Genomic DNA, 16,052 nt, shown 5'->3' with positions numbered 1-16,052 from the left:
CAATACAAAGGAATTATTATTGATGACACCCTTTTCCCAGTTTTCTTTGCCTTAAGCGTCTGTGTATTTTAATGAGATGGGGGTGGCACACCTAGATGGGCCTGTTGATCACCGTGTGTTACAACTAGATGGTGGTGGGGCCCCTAAGGATTTGTTCACTGCTTCTGCTCTAAGATTCTACTAGAAACATCATCGGGTTGAATTTCAGGATACAAGCTTCATTGAGAATAGTTTAAAATAATTTATCGAGGAGACTATGTAGCTGATACTTATTCAGAATCTGAAGTGATCAATTATATCATTAAAAAAGGAACATTTAAGACTTAGATACTTATTACTTACAAACAGTATCTTAAGCTTATAAATGAACTGTCATGCTTATGTGCTAGGGTCCAGCCCCAGTGGATCCAGGGTAATTCGAAGCGGGGATGGTGTGGCAAGGAAAAACTTATTTATTTAGAAATATAAAGAGAGATTAGGAAGAAGTAGTGTAGTAGGAAAATTAGTGGAGAAAAGAGGCTGAATAACTTGGTTTCCGTGGAAAACCAGTGAAGTTCCACACAAGGAACTTGCACTGTCTACATTAGGCCACCGGCGCCCACTTGTGTAGCGGAGGGTGCCCCGCCTTAGGCTCCCTCTCGCGTGGGTCTTAGAAGCCAGGGCAAGTAAGTAGACTCGGAGTGCCTCCACGCCCCAGATGGGAATTCAGCCTGAAAAGGAGAGGGAGGGAGAGGGAGAAAGAGAGAGAGATTTGACACGGGGGAAACCAGTCTTTCCAGTGACTGGCCCATCCTCTATTGTCCGAAAAGGCCTTATATACTTTTGATTTTACATAGAGATCAATGGATAATACAAAATTATGCAGCGTCAGCAGTCCTGACTCTTATCGAGACCAGGCTTTCTCTCTGCATACCTAGTTGTATACACAAGTCTTAGGTGATTTACTGGAGAAGGCAATGGCACCCCACTCCAGTGCTCTTGCCTGGAAAATCCCATGGAGGAGCCTGGGAGGCTGCAGTCTATGGGGTCGCTAAGAGTCGGACATGACTAAGCGACTTCAATTTCACTTTTCACTTTCCTGTGTTGGAGAAGGAAATGGCAACCCACTCCAGTGTTCTTGCCTGGAGAATCCCAGGGATGGGGGAGCCTGGTGGGCTGCCATCTCTGGGGTCACACAGAGTCAGATACGACTGAAGTGACTTAGCAGCAGCAGGTGATTTACATCATCTTCTGGCCAGAAGGCCAATTAGCATTTTACAGCCCTTTTCTGATAAGGGTAATAGTGTTGTTCTTCCCAAAGTCTGGTGCCACTCTCAGAAAGCACTAAATAAAGTTACATTCTTACATAGCAAGGACACAACAATTTATAACAAGGAAAAGGAGTACAGTGATTTATAACAAAGAGAAAAGTAATTAACTCAAAAGTCTAGTGTTGCTAACATCAAAACTACTATATTCCTATTTCTGCATCCCGTTTTCATTGATTAATATCCTCCCAGGTGCCTAAAAGATAAAGGATATGGAGGCCTGGCGGCAAACATCAACTCAGCAAACTCTTCACCAAACTAATTCTTAACTCTGAAAGGCTCTATATCTTTAAGATGCTTTAAGCTGCGTGCCTCTCGCTGTTGGGGGGCTGTAAACAATTACAAGTTGTAAAAGTCTGGGCAGACTGGTCAGGTAAGTTAGAAAGCCATCAAAGGGGTTAAGCCGAGACATTCTTTTTATATGCAGGAGACTGTTAACTGGAGCTCTGAGTTCACTCTCTCCAGAGAAAGGTGGTCGGGAAAGCCCCCTGTAATGTCAGAAGAGTATAGTATAGCAGACAGTGAACAGGCAGATTTTGGTTTCAGGGGAGATGCTCAGACAGAGGACCCCTCGAGACCTGACTCGCCTTGCCCGTCAGGTCTCTCCACATGACCTTGTCGTGGGTGGGGTCTCCGGTGCTGGCCCCTGGCACTTATGTGCCTCTAAAGCAGGGTCCCTGGGCCGGACTGGCCTGTCCGTGGCGTGTGAGGCGCCAGGCCGCACAGCAGGCGTGCGCAGATGCTCCCCGTCACTGGCACTACCGCCTGAGCGCCCCTCCTGCAGCTCACCAGCGGCACTAGACTCTCAGCGGGTGCAAGCCCTACTGTGAGCTGTGCGTGCCAGGGCTCCAGATTGCTCACTCCTCGTGAGACTGTTAACGCCTGATGCGCTGGAGCTGAGGCAGTGATGCTAACGCTGGGGGGCAGCTGCAAATACAGAGTGTCAGTAGTTGAGGGGTTTGACTGCGTGAAGGCCATAGTGAACAGCTGCTTGCAGCCTCATATCAAAACCCTGTCAAGTGAGCTGCAGGTGACAGGCCAGCTGCATCTGGCAGCAGGCTGCAAGTCAAAGTCCCACCCTTGCTTCAGTCCATGCCTGGCCTGCTCCTTATTTTATTTACCACCTCTGTCTCTGCCTCTTTCTCGCTGTGCCCATAAGCTTACCGTAGCAAAACGATCACAAAGCCAAATGTCACTGAGCTGCTGTGAAAATGGGGAAAGATGCCATGGTGAGAGAGGAGAAGGCTCTAAGACTGCCAACAAAAGAAGTGCGCATTGAATAGAATACACCAAGTCCTACTTAAACGATGAGTTTACAGCAGCAGGTGGTTCACATTCTCTAAGCCTGCTTGGTATAATATGTGGCAACGAGCTATCCAGTGATGCCAGGAAACCATCAAAACTGCTTCACCACATGGAGACCAAGCACCCTGTGTTAAAAGACAAGCCTTTGAAGGTTTTCAAAACGAAAAAACATGAACATGAAGAACAGAAGCAATTACTGAAGGGCCACCACTTGATCAAATGTGTCTGCACTGAGAGTATCATTCTTACTGGCTAAGTGCGTTGCTAAACCTAAGATGCCTTTCACTGTTGGTGAAGAGTTGGTCTTGCCTGCTGCTAAGGACGTTTGTTGTGAACTTTTAGGAGACGCTGTAGTTCACAAGGTGGCGTGTGGTCCTCTTTCGGCTAGCACCGCAACTAGATGAATTGGTGGAACAAGATAGTGAGGCACAGCTGTTAGACAGGATTGAATCACCGTGGTATGCAGTCTAGGTTGAGGAGCCTGCTGGCGTTAGGAAGGCAGCAGTACCTGTTGTTGGTAACATTTTTCAGGAAGGTGTGCACGAGGCTGTGTGCACTTTTGTTGCCAACCAACACCTTAGCTGCAGAACTACTCAAGTCTTTGAGTGACTGCATGCCAGGGAAATTGAACTGGTCGTTCTGTGTCAGCGTATACCGTGTTGGTGTGTACATGGATGGAGCAGCCACCAAGACTGGGTGGCCTCTGGTCTTACTGCCCGGGTCAGAGAGGCCACTTCTGACCGTGTCTACGCACGTGTCATCCGTGGAGAAATGCTGGCCAGCTGAGAGACGGCAGCTGAGCTTCATGCTGCAGGCCGCGATTAAGATGACCAACCACATTTAAGTCCACGCCTTTAACTCACATCTGTCTGCGCAGCTTTGTGAGGAAATGGATGCAGAGCACACATGTCTTCTCTTATACACAGGAGTGAGATGGCTTTCGAAAGGTAGATCGCTGGCCCGAGTTTTTGAGTTATGAGAGCTGCTCCAGAGATTTCTTTTAGAAAAATAGTCATGGCTGGCAGCATGTTTTAGTGACACAGAATGGGTCGCAAAACTTGCTTCCTTGTGTCACGTAGTCAGGCTGCTCAGCGAACTCAGTCTGCTGCTTCAGGTAGGAATGGCAACTGTGCTCCAGTCAGAAGGCAAAGTGGCTGTATTCAGAGGCAAACGAACTGTGAGGGCTGTGAGTGAACACTGGGGCTTTTGACATGTTTCAGACATAAGCAGAGATTCTGAAAGAGACTGAAGAGGGCCATCTTTCTCGGTTCATGTACTGTGGAAGCCTCACTTGGAAAATTTTGAGCATTACTTTGCTAGCGTGTGAGAGGGGTGCAATTGTACAGTAGTTTGAACATGTCCAGTCTACTCCGTAATCCCATTTTGGTTGCTGTCACTGTGGAAAACCCTGCTTCATAAAGATAGGATGTTGGAAATGGAAGTGGGCCTTAGGAAGCATCACTGAACAAAACTACTGGAGGTGATGGAATTCCAGTTGAGCTATTTCAGTTCATAAAAGATGATGCTGTGAAAGTGCTGCACTCAGTATGCCAGCAAATTGGAAAAACTCAGCAGTGGCCACAGGACTGGATAAGGTCAGTTTTCATTCCAATCTCAAAGAAAGGCAATACCAAAAAATGTTCAAACTGCCATACAATTGTACTCATCTCATACGCTAGCAAAGTAATGCTCAAAATTCTCCAGGCGAGGCTTCACCAGTACGTGAATCGAGATCTTCCAGATGTTCAAGGTGGATTTAGAAAAGTCAAGGAACCAGAGATCAAATTGCCAACATTGTTGGGTCATTGAAAAAGCAAGAGAGCTCAAGAAAAACAGCTACTTCTGCTTTATTGACTACACCGAAGCTTTTGACTGTGTGGATCACAGCAAACTGTGGAAAATTTTTAAAGCGATGGGAATACCAGAACACCTGACCTGCCTCCTGAGAAATCTGTATCCAGATCAAGAAGCAGCAGTTAGAACCAAACATGGAACAACAGACTGCTTCCAAATTGGGAAAAGGAGTACATCAAGACTGTATATTGTCACCTTGCTTATTTAACTTATACGCAGAGTATATCATGTGAAATGCTGGGCTGGATGAAGCACAAGCTGGAATCAAGGTTGCTGGGAGAAATATCAATAACCTCAGATACATAGATGACACCACCCTATGGCAGAAAGCGAAGGAGAATTAAAGAGCCTCTTGATGAAAGTGAAAGAGGAGAGTGAAAAGCTGGCTTAAAACTCAACATTCAGAAAACTAAGATCATGTCATCCAGTCCCATCACTTCATGGCAAATAGATGGTGAAACAATGGAAACAGTGGCAGACTTTATTTTCTTGGGCTCCAAAATCACTGCAGACGGTGACTGCAGTTATGAAATTAAAAGGTTCTTGCTCCTTGGAAGGAAAGCTATAACCAACCTAGTTCACTTCAGTTCAGTTCAGTCACTCAGTCATGTCCAACTCTTTGCCACCCCGTGAATCGCAGCACGCCAGGCCTCCCTGTCCATCACCCACTCCTGGAATTCACTCAAACTCACGTCCATCGAGTCTGTGATGCCATCCAGCCATCTCATCCTCTGTCATCCCCTTTTCCTCCTGCCCCCAATCCCTCCCAGCATCAGAGCCTTTTCCAATGAGTCAGACCAACCTAGACAGCATATTAAAAAGCAGAAACATTACTTTGCCTACCAAGTCTATCTAAGTCAAAGCTATCTATGGTTTTTCCAGGCGTCATGTATGGATGTGAGAGTTGGACCATAAAGAAAGCTGGGATGCCATAAAGCGCTGAAAAACTGATGCTTTTGTGGTGCTGGAGAAGACTCTCGAGAGTCCCTTGGAGAGCAAGGAGATCCAACCAGTCCATCCTAAAGGAAATCCGTCCTGAATATTCATTGGAAGGGCTGATGCTGAAGATGAAACTCCAGTCCTTTGGCCACTTAATGTGAAGAACTGACTCATTGGAAAAGACCCTGGTGCTGGGAAAGATTGAAGGCAGGAGGAGATGGGGACGACAGAGGATGAGATGGTTGGATGGTTAGACCTCATGGCCATGAGTTTGAGCAAGCTCTGGGAGTTGGTGATGGACAGGGAGGCCTGGTGTGCTGCAGTCAACGGGGCTGCAAAGAGTTGGACCCGACTGAGCGACTGAACTGAACTGATTATAACTGGTAGTAGAAAAGAAATACAAATTGCCATCTGGATGTTGTCATTCTAAGGACATATAATGGCTAAAAGCAAAAGTTTCTGAGTTTATTCTTCTACTTCTTCCCATTGCTCTCTACTAAAATCTCTGCTTTCTGTTTGATGAAGTCTTTGGAACTCAGCATATCTTTGTAAAGGGAAAGTGGTGCCTTTCTCCGGGGACTTGGTGATAAGATTGCTATGCCTAATGGTAGACTGTGAAAACCAAAATCCAGATCGAAAGTTTGTTGTGTTAATTTGTTATTTTTGTCATTCACATAGTATTTTCTAAACCTTTAACAGTGTTACTGGTTTTAAATTTAGCCATGAGTCGTTCCAAGTATTAAGAGCCTATTGAAAATCTGCCTTTGCGTCACGGCTGGTTTTGGTTTTCTGTACACCCTCTTTTGTTGCTCACTCAGTCGTGTCTGACTCTTTGTGACCGCGTGGACTGCAGCACGCCAGGCCTCCCTGTCCTCCACCATCTCCCAGAGCTTGCTCAGACTCATTTGAGTCAGTGATGCCATCCAAACATCTCATCGTCTTGTACCCCCTTCTCTTCCTGCCTTCAGTCTCTCCCAGCGTCAGGATCTTTTCCAGTGAGTCAGTTCTTCACATCAGGTGGCCAAAGTATTGGAGCTTCAGCTTCGGCATCAGTCCTTCCAACGAATATTCACGAATGGTTTCCTTTAGGATTGACTGACTTGATCTCCTTGCAGTCCAAGGGACTCTCAAGAGTCTTCTCCAACACCACAGTTTGAAAGTATCAATTCTTCGGTGCTCAGCCTTCTTTATAGTCCAACTCTCGCATCCGTATATGACTACTGGGAAAACCGTGGCTTTGACTAGATGGACCTTTTTTGGCAAAGTAATGTCTCTGCTTTTTAATATACTGTCAAGGTTTGTCATAGCCTTTCTTCCAAGGAGCAAGCATCTTTTAATTTCATGGCTGACAAAGCGTGGCCCACTGAAGAAGGGAATGGTGATATTCTTGCCTGGAGAACCCGTGAACAGTGGTGAAAAGGCGCCCTCTTTAGTTCGGGTCATTTGCTCCCTGCATCTTCTCCCATCCCATTTGAGGAGCACAGAAATCCCAGGACTCGGAATGAGTCATCCTTTGCACCTCGCGGTGGTGAAGGGTGTGGGCTCCCACCCTGCACAAACGCGGAGGAGTCATAGAACCCTCAGGACGTAGCGGTGCTGCCGTCCCCTGCCCGCCAAGCTTGGAAGGCGCATGCAGGCCTGCTGCTTGAGACCAAGCTGGAACCGCCCCTGGTCGAGGGCGGTGGGTCCTCTCAGACACCATACCGCAGCCTTGGGGGTTCTCCCTGCCCATCGTTTGCATTTTCACTGTAGGGCTGGAATTCTGAGACATGCTATTAAAGACAGTGCCATTCCCTTAATAGTCGAGCGATTCATTCTTTCACGGTGATTTTTATCTTAGGCTCTGGACCAGACGCTGTCCGTGAGCGATGCCGCGTCTATGGCAGGGCTGCTGGAGATCGTGGTGATTCTCTGGAGGAGCATTCACAGGAGCCTGGAGAATAACAAGGAGGCCCGAATGTACACTGTGGACAAGTTTGCCTCGGTGCTGCCGCAGTACATGCGAGTGTTCACGGTAAGACGGCTGCCCTGAGGAGCGGAGCAGCCCCCGTGCGCATGGCTGAGCCAGCTGCTGCCGGGACTCACGGCGCTCTCCCTGTGTGGTGGGGCTGGGCGGCCTCCAGCCTCCGTCCCAGCGTGTGTCCAGGTGGCTCTGGTCTTCCATTGCTAATGGCCTGCGACCCGGTTTTAGAATCTAGTTTGACGTGCTGGGAATTGAGAGAGAGGAGTCTGTGAACATCCAGGATGCACTGCCCCCTGGTGTGGGGGCCTCTGACGGCACCTGGTAAGCACCTGTTTCTGAAGCCTCTGAGTCGTGTGTGTGTTACTGGGGCAGATGGACCGTGTGTGTATCTTCTGCTTAAGTGAAGGAAACCCAAAGGCCATATTTCAGAACTAATGGAAATAAAACTACTATGTAAAAGTGCAGGTTTATTTCCAATTACAAAGAAAGCGTGGCTTAAACATAGAGTGGTCATAGGTCTTAGGGATCACTCTTCTCTTGGGAAAGTTTACTTCTGGTTCTTATACAGCTGCTTGTGTGACCTTAGACCTTTTAGCTTTTGGAGCTGTATTTCTGTGACTGTTAGGTCTCCGAGATCCATTCAGCCCCTGAAACGCCCATGTGACCTGTCTGTGAAGGTGAAGGACGAAGGCTGCCCCGTCACTAGGACGTTTAAAGGGTCAGACAGCTTCACTAGGCTGAGCAGTAGATAGCACACGGAGGAGGTCGGGTCCTGGATGAGCTGACAGAAGAGCAGTGTGCCCTGGGAGTGTCTGGGAAAAGGCAGGCAGTCCATTAAGTGCTTCAGTCCCGAGCGATTCTGGCCAGAGAGCCTCTCTGCCTTCAGTCCGTCCGAGAACCTTGTGGTCTTCCTGTCAATGGGTAAACCGTCTGTGAGCCACGCTTAGAGCAGAATTGGGAGTAGCGATCAGCTGTCTGTTGTGACATTAAGAAAATATTTTGTGTATTGGAAGTTGAGGATGAGGGCGTGTTCACTCTGCCTGAATGCAGATTACTTACAGATGGAACTGTGAGTTTGCTCCTGTTTATTTTTCAGGAAAATTGTTGTTTCTCTTCCTTTTAGGACCCATCTTCTCTGGTTGTGTTGCCATCTGAGGGTATTTCTTCTTAGTGATCTGGGTGGCATCTGGCCTGTCGGCCCTGTTACGGCAACAGGGATGGCTGTGGTGAGGTGGCTGCCGTGTGCAAAGTGGCTCTGGGGGCCTTCGTGCTTTCCTCACGGGTCCCTGCCAGCCCTGCCCAGAGAGCAGCCTTCTCCCTGCTGGTCCCTGCTGGCTGGGCTGTGGGCTCCACTGGGACTTGGGCTTGGCCAGGTAGCTCCGTTGCACTGCCCTGCCTTCCGAAGGTGTTCTGATTAGCTTCGTTTTCTTGAGTTTTATACTGAGGGCACACCAGGTACATAGGATTGTAGTTTTTTTCTTTCATCAGTATTCTTTTTAGAATGCAAGTCAGTGCCTTCACAGCAAGGACTTTGGTCTGTTCTGGGCACTGCTGTGTCCCCAGGGTCTCCTGGTACACAGTGGGTGTTTAATAAGAACGACACATCACGGAAAGTAGGGAAGCATCCTGGGGAAGCCTGAGAAGACCCAGCACACCTGGAGCCTCGCAGAGCCCGGGTCCTGTTGTGTGCTGTCCCCACCCAGCGGCCCTGCAGTGGGTTCCTCGGGCGGAGGGCCCGCAGGCCGCACTGCTCACATTCCCCTCTGTGTCTTTCCCTGCCCCCAGGACGACCGCTGCAGGACCCCTCTGTGCGTGCTGGCTTCCCTGATGCCCGCCCCGGCCGTCCCCACCTTCAGGTGCCTGCTACCCGCCCTCTGGTCTCCCCAGCGATGCCCGCGTGGCCTGCAGGCAGGAGGGCAGGGCAGCGGCTTCCAGGGCCCGGGGCACTGAGCGCCGGGACTCATCCAAGTGCAGGTGGGGACACGCGGTCTGAGCTGAGCCGCCGCGGAGCTGCAGCCGCACGTGGCCCTGAGTGCCTGGGATGCGGCGCTGCGCTGGGATGAGCTGTGCGTGAGGGTGCACCCTGACTCGGGTCTGGTGTGGAAAGAGGGCTGTGGCGTGCCACACCGCGGTTTTCTACACGGACTGCATCTAGTGTTGCGGGTGGGCTGGGCTGATGCATCACTGAGGTCAGTCTTCCTTTTCACATATGGTCTTTAGAACCTTTAGAATGACCCACTGGCCTCTTTTTGTGGCTCAAGTTATGTTTTATTGGGCAGTGTTGCTTTAGAGTGTTGATTATTAACTCAGTAAAAATTACTTATTTTTATTCACATATATTTAAAAATGAATGTTTTGATGCTGAGCAAATTATTTCCCCAAGATGGAGAATCTCTACAGTCTGGCAGAGGCAGCACAGAAACAAAAGACGGGGGTTTCATGTGCCTGGCGGGCGCCTGGCACCTCACGCCCGAGGCCCGTGGGCTTGGGTCCCCTACGCTGCTTGCAGAGTCACCATTTTGTCCTGGAACTTACCCTGCCAGTGACTGTGGAGAACGGTGGGTTTTTCCTGCAGTGGAGGATGTCCGCATGCTCCCGTGATAGGAAGGGTTTGTGTTCCGCAGCTTCTAGCGTCTCCGTTTTCCCCACCTTTTAGGAAAGTGAATAGTTGTTGTCGAGATACAGACGTGATTGTATATGTGTGGCCCTTTCAGCTGCGGTGTGATTTCCACACTGAGGAACCAAGAGGAGGGAGCCGCCGACAGGACCTACTGCATCCTGCTCGACTGCCTCTGCTCCTGGGGCCACGTGGGGCACATCCTGGAACTTGTCTGCGACTGGCTGCCTGAGGAGCCGCCTCAGAGCAAGGTAGGGGTCTTCCTGTTGCGCTCCGCTGAGGGCGGCGTGCCGGGGCTCACAGCTCTCCTCCCGCCGGTCTCTCCCTGCCCCTCAGGGTAACTCGGCCTCCAAGCGGAAAGTGCGGGTCCAGGACCCGTGTCCGGTCAAACCTGGGCTGGCGCTGGTCTACGTGGAGTATTTGCTGACCCACCCCAAGAACCGCGAGTGCCTCCTCTCTGCGCCCCAGAAGAAGCTGAACTGTCTTTTGAAAGCACTTGAAACATCCAAGGTAGGTCTGTAGAACAGACACAGGCTGCATGGAAGGTGACTGATGAAGTCAGGTCCGAGTTTTCTGTGTCATAGTGTCGCTCTTCACCTGGGGGCGGGAGGGGGCCAGGCACACATTTCTGGGCCCTGCTCCTTCTACCAGGCCCCTTCAGAGCCCGGCGTCCTGTCCTGTCTGCCTCTGCGGGTGAGCCTGCCTGCCGGAACTGGCCATGGGCAGGAGGCCCCACCTCCCAGGCGCTTTCACTCTCCTCCTCGCATGGCCGTGGGGGCTCCAGCCCCCCGAGTTTGGGGCAGGCTGCCCCGGGCTGTTGACGTGCAGTCCTGTGGATTCATTCCCTTTCTCTGCGGCTGTTTCTGCAGGCCCGCCCCGGCTGCTGCTGCCCGATTCTGTCGTGCCAGAGGCCCCCATGCACTAGCAGCGGGCGGGACAGGCGGGGGTGTGGGAGGCATGAGCTGGCAGAGCTTGGTCCTGGGCCCCGGGGTCAGCACCTGGAAGAGCTGTGATCTTGCCACTTTGTGGGAGGCCTGGCGGAGGGAGGAGGCACGGGATTCACAGGATGGCCTGCGGCGCTGTACCTGCCCGGCACTCCGGGCCGCAGTGTCTTCGCCTCCCATGCGGGTTGCTTGGCCAGAGCACGGCCTGAGGAGTCCTGTTCCGCAGGGGAATCTGGAGTCCATTCTGCAGACGCCAGGTGGCAGCCCTCCACGCCTGAGTGAGGGCGCCGCCCTGCGGGCCTTCAGCCTGTACTGTCGGCTGAGTATTCATCTTCAATACAAGGTGTGTCTGAGCTTGGGGCAGGGCGCGGGCTGAGCGGGCCCGGGGCTCTGCACTGACCTCTCTGCTCTTGTTTTTGGGCAGTTCTGCTCAGAAGGCAAAGTGTACCTGTCCACTTTGGAAGACACCGGGTCTTGGTTAGAAAGCAAAGTTTTATCCTTCATTCGCGATCAAGACGAAGAATACCTGAAGCTTCACAGGGTGGTTTATCAGCAGATTATCCAGGTTAGGAGTCTTGGGTCATGGAAACCCTGCTCCATTGTGATGGGCTTCTGGGTCTCATTTCCAATCTGAACTATGACTTCAGTCAGTAATGTTGCTTTCTTGAGTACCTACGCTAGCCTCTGAGTGTCCAGAGTTTATCTTTTGCGAAGCACAAACTGTGTAATTTTAATGCAATTTTGCACAGTACAGGTAACAGGTGCTGTTTTTGGAATTACAGAAAATGTGTTTCTAGATTTCCTATGGAAAGAAAAATGAGAATTGATGTGTCTTTATGGAAACCACTCTGTGAATACCTTCCCTGTGATTCGCCTGGCAGCCCCTTAGGTATTAGGAGCTGTGCCAGCTGCGTGCGGCCCCTCTCGCCTCTGTGAGGAGGTCACAGCAGCATGTCTGTCTCTCTTCCAGACCTACTTGACTGTGTGTAAGGATGTCATCATGGTTGGCCTTGGCGACCGCAAGTTTCAGATGCGTCTTCTACAGTGGAGCCTTGGAATCATGCAAACAGGTACCTGGTTTGTTAAAGGACTAGTTAAGAGCAACTCCCAATAAGAAGCAGTGCCTCCCTTTGCTGGACTCTCACTTTTGAGTGACAGACGTGTAACAAACTGGTTTACGTCAAAAAAAAGAACTAGCAGGCCGAGGCAGCCAGGGAGTCCGGGTGCTTTTGGCACTGGCTGTGGCAGGTGCGCCATTTCTGGCGGGGCCTTAGGCTTCTCCCCTGGGGGCCGTGTGGCTGTGGGCGGCTGCGCTGTGTGCCCACCTGTCTGCGGCTCCCGTCGGGTGTCGTGGGCAGAGCTCACAGGAGAGAGCTCGCCATCTGCCTGTGAGTCAGGAGTTGTTTAATGGCCCCCCACCCTGGGACCCCTGGGAAGTCGCTGTCACCCTGAGGATGGGGTGACACTGTGGCCCTGGTGACTGACACCATGGTGTCCACACCTGCCTTGGAGGAGGTGCCAGGTGGTACGTGCTGAGAGAGTGCCTGGGAAGTTGGCTGCCCTCAGGCCATCTGGGCTGAGGGTTGTCTGGAGCCCCCCGGGATCGGGCGGGTTCTTGCAGCCCCTCGCACAGTGGTGGGAGGAGTGTGGGGCCCAGGCCGTCCCCTCGGCCTCGGGCCGGGCTCTGGCTGAGAGCGTGCTGCCGTGAGCCCCGCCCTGCGGCCTCCCGACTGCTGCCACGTGGGCGCACTGCACAGCTGGGGCTGCGCGTGCCCCTCTGAGAGCCGCAGAGGCTGGGAAGGAGGGGTTAGGTGGCCCTAACTGAGACACTCGCTAGAGGAGACTGAGAGTGGTATGGTCATGGAGCAAGCCCGGCAGTGAGTTTGCGCTGGTCTCCTGGGGTCTTGTGTGGTCTTGAGCGCCGGCGTGCAGGCCTCAGACCCCACAGCTGCTCCCTCCCCGTGCTGCTGCGCCTAGGGTGGTGGCTGGCCTGCCCCCGAGCTGCTGGCAGTTGCTCTGCGCTGCTGTCTTGATTATACGTTTCCTTATCTGTAACTAAAGCTTCAAAATACCCACAGAGGCTAAATATTAAATAGGAGAAATCTTTTTGCTCAAAGATCTAACTTTCTGCTTTGTTTAATTCATTATGAGTCTCACTTCCATCTTAAGTTTAGGGCCTGCCCTGGTGGTCCAGTGGCTGACTCCATGCTGCCGATGTGGGGGCCCAGGTTCAGTCCCTGGGCAGGGAGCTAGATACCACATGCCACAGCAAAGATCAGCACAGCCAAATAAACAAACAAATACTTTTAATAAACCTAAGGCTAATTATTGAAACATTAAAAATGATTTGCATTTGGGTAACTCAGTTTATCATCTAGCAATTATTTTCCCCTAAGGATTGAATCTGGGCTTCCCAGGTGGCACTAGTGGTAAGTGTGGAGGAGTGTGGGAGTGCAGGAGTCGTAAGAGATACAGATTCGATCCCTGGGTGGGGAAGATCCCCTGGAGGAGGGCATGGCGACCCACTCCAGTATTCTTGCCTAAAGAATCCCACGGACAAAGAAGCCTGCAGGCTGCAGTCCAGGGGGTCACAAAGAGTCAGACACAGCTGACGTGACTTAGCAGCACACTAGGATTGAATCTATTTTTAACACTTCTAAAATTCTAATTAGCTCCATGGAAATTTTTATATCTCCAATGTAGGCGGATTTATTACATAGAGTTGTCTTTTCCCCTCCAGTATAAGGCCCTAAGCTTCTAATCTTACCTTGGACCAAGCTGAAATGATCTTTGTATTTAGATATTTTAATAATCAGCATTTCCCAGGAGAGAATCTGCTATGAGCTCATTCTTTTAGAGTTTTGTTGCAAACAGAAATAGGTCTTTGTCATGAGGCTTTTGGGCCTTTCCTCTCAGACTCGTCATCAGTGTCTCCGTCATGTGGGGAGGCACCTGGGGCTGCAGGAGCTGTGCTGTCCGCGCGAGCCGAGTCTGTCCACACTGTTTGTGAGGACAGTGGCTTTGTGTCTAATAGAAGGAGCCAGTTGTGTGGATGTCGGATTTTATATTGATCGGATCAGCTTGGTACTGGCTCACCAGTAACACTCCTCTAAGTTACCATAATATATGTGTTCAGTGAAAAATGTAATAATTTCAACTAAATTACGTGATTAAACAACAGATTTTCCCAACTTTGTTTCCAGTGAAGGGATTCTTTTATGTTTCATTGCTTCTCGGCATTCTGAAAGAGATAACTGGAAGTTCCTTGATGTGGAAAACAGACTCAGAGGAAGAGGTCACCGTGGTGTTTGACATGGTCCAGAAAGTGTTTCAGCAGATGCTGGAGTGCATGGCACGGAGCTTCAAGAGGCAGCCAGAAGAGGGTTTGCAGGTGTGGGCTCCTCCCCCGGCAGGGCCAGAACTGGAAGGGCAGCACCCAGCCGGCGGCCCAGGGTGTGGAGCCAGGCCTGCAGGCCCTGGAGCCCGTGGGTGCTGTCGGCGTTGCGGGGAGGTGCCATGCAGCAGGAGACGGCTGCCCAGTGCCCCTTTCCACTGGTGCTGCCCCCTCTCCCTGGGGCAGCATGCTCCGGGGAGGAGGCCGGGAGGCCGGGAGCCCACCTCTGAGCGCTGCTCTGGGGACTGTGTTGGCAGTTCGGGTCAGCGGGCCGTTGGCCCAAGAGCTCTTCTGCTCAGCAGGACAGAAGCAGAGAGCTAACTGCAGTAGCTTGTGCGTACTCAGCTGCTAGGGGTGGAGATTCAAAAAGTGCTTCAGTGGGAGGGTGTTTATGAGTTATTGACACTTTTCCATTTTATTCTACCTTTAGCTTGTAGAGGTAATTGAAGGTCATTGGCCATATTTTCTGTAGCCTAGGTCATATTTGAGTTAATTTGAAAAAGTCCTGTTTTTGAGGAGTTTCTTCAGGTGTCTGTGATCTGTTCATGTAATTTGTGCCAGAATTTTTTTTTTCTCACTATTGGCTGTGCAGCTTTGTTCAGAACACATGGCCTCATAGTGGGTGTCTTCCCTTAATGTCAGTGATATTTCTTCCTCTTTCGTTTTGAGAACTTTATTAATGTTGCTGATGCTCCTGTTCTCAGAGTTTTTCTCTGCTCTGGGGTAGAGTGTGTTTAAGGTACTGCCCAGGGCCTTCGGGCTGTGTGTCGTCTCCAGCACCAGAGAGGAGGGCGTGGGCAGCAGGGGCGTCAGGTGGGACGGGCCTCGGCCCCGCGGAGACAGGAGGAGGCCGCGTCCCTGATGGAGACTGTTCAGGACTCACGGTGGCTGATGTGTTTCTCGTAGCTCCTTTGCTCTGTTCAGACTCCTCTGCATGAATTCATCAGCACTGTGCAGTCCTGGCACGTGGACACGCCTGTTCACCGGGGCGTGTTCTCCACCCTGATCGCTGCGTCTGTGGTTGAGATAAGCCACTGGCTCCGGAAGGTGCGTTGTCCTGAAGCTGCTGTGTCTCGTTTTGGCTACTGAAGAGGCTGTTTTCTGCTGGCAGCATGTTCTTGCCTTTCTCTAGCTATTTTTCAGAGCTTAGGTACCGCGGGAGGTCCGCTTCTTCCATAGCTGCACCTCACGGTTCCGTGGCTGGTTTGTGTTCACAGCCGTGCTTGGTGGTGAGCAGGGTGTGAGACTGCCCTGGTGCTGTTTCTGGAGCAGCTCACATCTCTGACTGCTGTGCGATACATAAGCGTTACTTTTTCTTTTAAGCACAGGAAGTTTGAATCTGTAATATCAGTTTAGACAGATAGTTTGCTCCTAGTCCATAAAGGACTGGCCAGATCCTGGCAGGAGCCTGTTTCATATGATTAGCCTGCTTGGTTCAAGGCCGACATAACCAGGATGATGATTCAGCTCACAATAAAGCGTGCGCTGTCAGGGCCTGGAGCCCTGATGCTAGTGTGTGAGGGCGTGCAGCAGCGCCTGAAGACAGTAAACGGTGGGGTTTCTCTCAGTATGGAAGGGAGAGATTGACAGGAAATACCATGGAAATACATAAATGCAAACATACAATTTCTACAAATGTTGTATTATGAAATCACAAATGTAAAAGAAGTTGACAAAATTGTAGGACATTAACAGAATTTCAGGCCCTCCTGAAAGCTTGAAGGGAGAT

At 50.9% G+C, this 16,052-nt stretch overlaps 1 protein-coding gene across 2 annotated transcripts in view; it reads left to right on the top strand.

Moving 5' to 3' along the window:
* The window catches only part of NCAPG2 (non-SMC condensin II complex subunit G2), a 70,843-nt gene that overhangs the window by 39,693 nt on the left and 15,098 nt on the right, over window positions 1–16,052 (top strand). Inside the window, exons 16-24 of one of the 2 annotated variants that reach the window (XM_069587261.1) lie at window positions 7,246–7,419; window positions 9,154–9,224; window positions 10,083–10,236; window positions 10,322–10,495; window positions 11,156–11,272; window positions 11,354–11,494; window positions 11,900–11,999; window positions 14,133–14,320; window positions 15,230–15,370. In XM_069587261.1, coding sequence (XP_069443362.1) covers window positions 7,246–7,419; window positions 9,154–9,224; window positions 10,083–10,236; window positions 10,322–10,495; window positions 11,156–11,272; window positions 11,354–11,494; window positions 11,900–11,999; window positions 14,133–14,320; window positions 15,230–15,370 — 1,260 coding nt within the window. The remainder of the gene's footprint in view (window positions 1–7,245; window positions 7,420–9,153; window positions 9,225–10,082; window positions 10,237–10,321; window positions 10,496–11,155; window positions 11,273–11,353; window positions 11,495–11,899; window positions 12,000–14,132; window positions 14,321–15,229; window positions 15,371–16,052) is intronic. The other variant, XR_011256538.1, reaches the window with a different exon arrangement.

This window comes from Ovis canadensis, chromosome 4 (assembly GCF_042477335.2).
Source record: "Ovis canadensis isolate MfBH-ARS-UI-01 breed Bighorn chromosome 4, ARS-UI_OviCan_v2, whole genome shotgun sequence".
Classification (NCBI taxonomy): Eukaryota; Metazoa; Chordata; class Mammalia; order Artiodactyla; family Bovidae; genus Ovis; species Ovis canadensis.
This window is presented reverse-complemented; position numbering and strand designations above follow the sequence as displayed.